The sequence below is a fragment of the Macadamia integrifolia genome, unplaced genomic scaffold, assembly GCF_013358625.1.
Source record: "Macadamia integrifolia cultivar HAES 741 unplaced genomic scaffold, SCU_Mint_v3 scaffold741, whole genome shotgun sequence".
Classification (NCBI taxonomy): domain Eukaryota; kingdom Viridiplantae; phylum Streptophyta; class Magnoliopsida; order Proteales; family Proteaceae; genus Macadamia; species Macadamia integrifolia.
The window spans coordinates 166688-168919 of NW_024870529.1; the positions used below are offsets into that span (position 1 = coordinate 166688).

At 40.6% G+C, this 2232-nt stretch overlaps 1 protein-coding gene across 1 annotated transcript; it reads left to right on the top strand.

Moving 5' to 3' along the window:
* The first annotated feature begins 254 nt into the window (after nucleotides 1-254).
* On the top strand, nucleotides 255-1019 carry LOC122069860 (transcription factor PAR1-like). The gene has a single exon (XM_042633946.1). The coding sequence runs from the start codon at nucleotides 368-370 to the stop codon at nucleotides 794-796; it is 429 nt and encodes a 142-aa protein (XP_042489880.1). The 5' UTR covers nucleotides 255-367; the 3' UTR covers nucleotides 797-1019.
* The last annotated feature ends 1213 nt before the right edge of the window (nucleotides 1020-2232 follow it).

The window sequence follows — 2232 nt, forward strand, 5'->3', positions numbered from 1 at the left end:
AGCCATAGCCATATAGCCATAGCCAACCCTAGCCGTGAAAGGTGAGCCAAGCTGGGTTAAAGGAAAGCTAAAATACACACTATCAACCCTCAACACTATCATCTATCCTCCATGTTCACAAATGATCCAAAAACAGTAATTGGGAAGCCAAAACTTTGTGGGACCAGCTTCGTTGGCATTGACATTTCTAGAACTCCACAATAATTTAACCCCTCTCTCTCCCTCAATATTCTCTCCATTCCTCTCTTCTCCATCTTCTCCTCCTTCAAGGAGAAGCTCTCCTCTGCTCTCTTCTTCTTCTTCTTCTTCTTCTTCTTCTTCTTTTCTTCTCCTTTCCCTCTTTCTTTTTTCTCCAAAACAGACATCCATGGATACTGCTAAAGATCATGAGGTAGTCTCACCCACATTCCCAACTGCAGAAAAGAAGAGAACCCACCAAGAATGTGAGGATGGTCATGAACCTCACCAGTCCTCCAATGGCTTACTCCAAAGCAGAAGACATTCCAAGCCCATTAACAAAAGGCTCCTCAGGAAGCAAAGGAGCACAAGGGAAAAGCTTCAGAAGAGCAATGCTTGTGGAGATCAGGGTGATGAGGAGAAGGTTGGGATAGAGAAGAGGATCATGTTGTTGAAGAGTATCATCCCTGGTGGTCAGTCACTTGGGATCGACAAGCTTTTTGAAGAAACAGCTCTCTATATATTATCTCTGCAAGGTCAAGTGAAGGCCATGAAGATTCTTACCAGCTTCTTTGAGACCCTTGAGAAGGAGAAGTCCATGTCCAAGTTTGGAGGTTAATAATCAGTTCTTCATTACTCTGTAAACCCAATTGCTTCCCTTTCTCTCTCTCTTTTATTTTATTTTATTTTATTTCTATTTTTTTTTTTTTTTTCAAATTTTCTCTCCTCAACTTTCTTGGGAAGCTGGCTGGTAAATGTTCTCTTATATGCTATTGTAGGCTTCTAGGAAGTCTAATTCATGTATATGAATATTATGGAGAGATACCACCATAGTTTTTTTTTGTTTTTTTGTTTTGTTTTTTAACATTTACAACCCACCATAATAAGCTTTTATTTTGATCTATGTATATTTATGTTGGTCATTGATATTGAATAGATTGGACCCACATGGAATATCTTCAAACAGTATGATCAGGTGCTTCTTGGCCGGACCATCTTGATCTTCTGATCAGTATTAGATGATGCAGTGAATGAAGAGATGAAGGCAGCAACTAGCTAGGTAAGGGACCATTATTTACTTTCATGGAGAAAGGCTGGAAGCCTTATCATTAGAGTCACTGGATTAGATAAAGTTCTAAGTTCAATTCCCCAATCCATGAATGGTTAGGTAAAGAGAATCAGATTGACTTTAGGACTTTACACTTGGGTCTGGGTAGTAAGAGGAAAATGAGGAGGTGGGTATGGGTCCAATTTGCTTTTCGGGTACCTTTTGCATGCCCATGGGCCTTCACATGGGTCCATGTGTACAGTGTTGGGGACCCACCTCCACCCCTTCCCTAGCTACTACTCACAACTCCATAGGAAACATGATTATGAATGTCTGGTGGAGTGAGTGGCAAATAAGTGGTGTTACATCACAACCCTTTCTTGTATCTTCTTCTTCTATATATGTCCACAGTAAGATACTTAGATATGCTTACAGCAAGATAGCCTACAGGTTACTGCCCCACGTTGTCCTTCCTTGAGACAAAATCCAAGATTTTGTTGTTTCCCTTGTAATGCAATGAAGTGATTCGGGTCAAATCCGAACCCGACCCGAATCTTGTATCCCTTGCTGTTCAATCTGGTTTGTTGGAATTTGGGGACAGAGGAGAGGGAGACAGTAGCATCTTGGGGTAGGGAGTGAGACCAGAAAAGGGCAGTGAACCCAATTCACTGCCTCTTCTTGTTTGGGGAGAATCTATATGTCCCTAGTGCAGTGTTGTTAACATTGGGCTGCTCTCTGGATGTTGATCAGGATTCCTTGGATTCCTGACAGTTCCCAGACTGTTATCCTTTTTTCCCAATTGCACAAACAATGGTGACATTTAGCTAGCCTGTCAATAGTATATTTCAAGCTGGGAAACTCTATATATGCATCACTATGCTTAGTGAAGGATAATAATATTTTATTATTTATCACATGACAGTATATGGGTATATCCTTGTAAGTGAGGATTACGCAAGCCGCTCATTGGTACAATTTTAGTTTAAAATAAGTATAGAAAGTGGTTA

Bases quoted from the DNA above. Each gene is read 5' to 3' on its own strand.
- LOC122069860 (XM_042633946.1), top strand. From the start codon at position 368: ATGGATACTGCTAAAGATCATGAGGTAGTCTCACCCACATTCCCAACT.